This window comes from Trichechus manatus, unplaced genomic scaffold (assembly GCF_000243295.1).
Source record: "Trichechus manatus latirostris isolate Lorelei unplaced genomic scaffold, TriManLat1.0 scaffold00099, whole genome shotgun sequence".
NCBI classification, from domain to species: Eukaryota; Metazoa; Chordata; class Mammalia; order Sirenia; family Trichechidae; genus Trichechus; species Trichechus manatus.
This window is the reverse complement of record NW_004444035.1, coordinates 5,018,939-5,021,033: the sequence shown is the minus strand read 5'-3', so window position 1 is coordinate 5,021,033 and position 2,095 is coordinate 5,018,939. Positions and strand designations below refer to the sequence as shown.

General features: G+C 54.2%; 1 protein-coding gene across 1 annotated transcript in view; it reads left to right on the top strand.

Annotated features, from left to right (window-relative positions):
* Positions 1-1,862, top strand: part of SLC7A2 (solute carrier family 7 member 2) — a 38,251-nt gene extending 36,389 nt beyond the window's left edge. Inside the window, exons 11-13 of the mRNA XM_004382807.2 lie at positions 1,215-1,427; positions 1,491-1,566; positions 1,652-1,862. Of these exons, the coding sequence (XP_004382864.2) occupies positions 1,215-1,427; positions 1,491-1,566; positions 1,652-1,862 (500 nt within the window). The remainder of the gene's footprint in view (positions 1-1,214; positions 1,428-1,490; positions 1,567-1,651) is intronic.
* The last annotated feature ends 233 nt before the right edge of the window (positions 1,863-2,095 follow it).

Below are 2,095 nucleotides of genomic sequence, written 5' to 3'. Positions count from 1 at the left end.
AGAAGCTGGTTAAATGGACATGGGAAATCAGGGGTGGAAAGGAGGAGTGTGCTGTCACAGTATAGGGAGAGCAATTAGGGTCACATAACAATGGAGGTATACATTTTTGTATGAGAGACTAACTTGAATTGTAAACTTTCACTTAAAGTACTACAATAAGATAAAGTAAAATAAAGATTACAGCCAAGAAAACCTTACGGAGTAATTCTACTTTGTAACACATGGGGTTGCTGTGAGTCAGACTTGACTCAAAAGCAACAGATTTAACAGAACAGGAGTCCCTGGGTGGAACAAACAGCTCAGCTGCTAACTGAAAGGTTGGCAGCTCAAATCCACACAGAGGCACCTAGGAAGAAAGGCCTGGCAAACTACTTCTGAAAGGTTAAGGGGAAAAAAAAAAAATTGCTGTCCAGTCAATTCCAACTCATAGCAACCCTATATGACAGAGTAGGACTGCCCCATAGAGTTTCCAAAGAGCCCCTGGTGGATTCAAACTGCTGACCTTTTGGTTAGCAACCATAGCACTTAACCACTGCACCACCAGGGTTTCCTCTTAAAGGTTACTCCCACTGCAAAGCCTATGCACAGCTCTACTCTGAAACATATGGGGTCGCCACGAGTGCGAATCCACTCCGTGACTACTGGTTTTTTACGTTTTGTTGTTACAGAGCACTGAGGCTCCGCCGGAGCAGACGGGGGCGAGTGCTGGTGACGTTTAGACAATTAGGGTTAAATGGGATCCCATCAGCACCCACAGAATTACACTGAGCCTTCTTGGAGTGAGTAAACTTAGCAAAACGCAGAGCACTGGAGAACTACAACGCGTTACTGTTGTAATTAAAGGGTCCTGGTGGCGCAGTGGTCAAGGGCTTGGCGCTGGGCTGCTACCCAAAACGGTGGGAGGTTCAAACCCACCAGCGGTTCTGGGAGAAAGATTTCAGCCTAGGAAAACACTACAGGACTGTTCCACTCCGTCCGACAGAGTAGATATGAGTCGGAATTAACTGGAAGGCACACAATACTGTTGTGATTGACATTTTCGCGCTTAGCCCTTTCTCCCGCGTGCCGGAGAGAGTGCGCTGCGCTCCACGGCTCCGCCAGGGGGCAGGAGAGGGCGCATCACACACACACAGGGAATTTAAAAAAAAAAAAAAAAAATCCCCAAACTTTTTTCCCAAAAGCTGTGTTCCTTCTCATGCAACTGAATCCTCCAGCTGCGGCGTCCCAGGCGCCCGCCCTGATCTCTGGCTCCCGCTTGGAGGCGACGCCCCTCGCCCGCGCCTTCAGCCCGCGCCCTGCCTGCGCGCCACAGCCCGCGCCCTGCCTCCGCGGCACAGCCAGCACCTCTCCGCCCCCGCCCATTCTCCTAAAGATGAAGCTTTGGCTGCTGCTGGGTCTTCTGTTGGTGCCCGAAGCACTGGAGAGTGGTGAGTGACTCTGGGCAGGGGGCTGCGCGGCTTGTGCCCTGACTTTAGCCCCACATACCCCAGCCCCGTCGTCTTCCCTCGGACTTTCCGAGGCTCGGCCCTGGCGCCACTCCCTGCCCCTTGCACCTGCCCCCTCCCGGTAGGTTCTCCTTTCCTCTCCCTCGCCACCTCCCTGGGAGCCCAGGAGGAAGGTGGGAGCTACCGGTCGGCCCCCCGACTCTTAGGTTCCCCGCCAAGACTGCTCCAGCCTTCCAGAAAGCCCCCGGCGGGCAAGCCAAGCATCCCCAGCCAGGGCCTGGTCCAGCCCCCAGTGTCAACGTGTCGGTCTGGGTGGTGGCGCGGGAGCGCGCGGCTGATCGCTTCCCCCTCCGCGCCGAGCTCGCCCAGGGACCTCTGCTTCAGAGGCCGGGCCCCACTAAGCAAGACAACGGCTGATTCTTTTGCAAAATTCGAAGTGTCTTCCTCCCGTCCACAGTCCTGGCTTTGTTTTGTACACCATGTTGAGCTTGAGTGTGGCAAGGTCTGCCTAGGTCTTCAACCAAACAGTCCTGTGTATTAAACTGCCCATGGATCCAAAACCTAGAGCTGTTACAACGCTTATCTGGGAGCTGCTGGTGGATTCGAACTGCCGACCTCTTAAACACTGCGCCAGCAGGGCTCCTAGATGG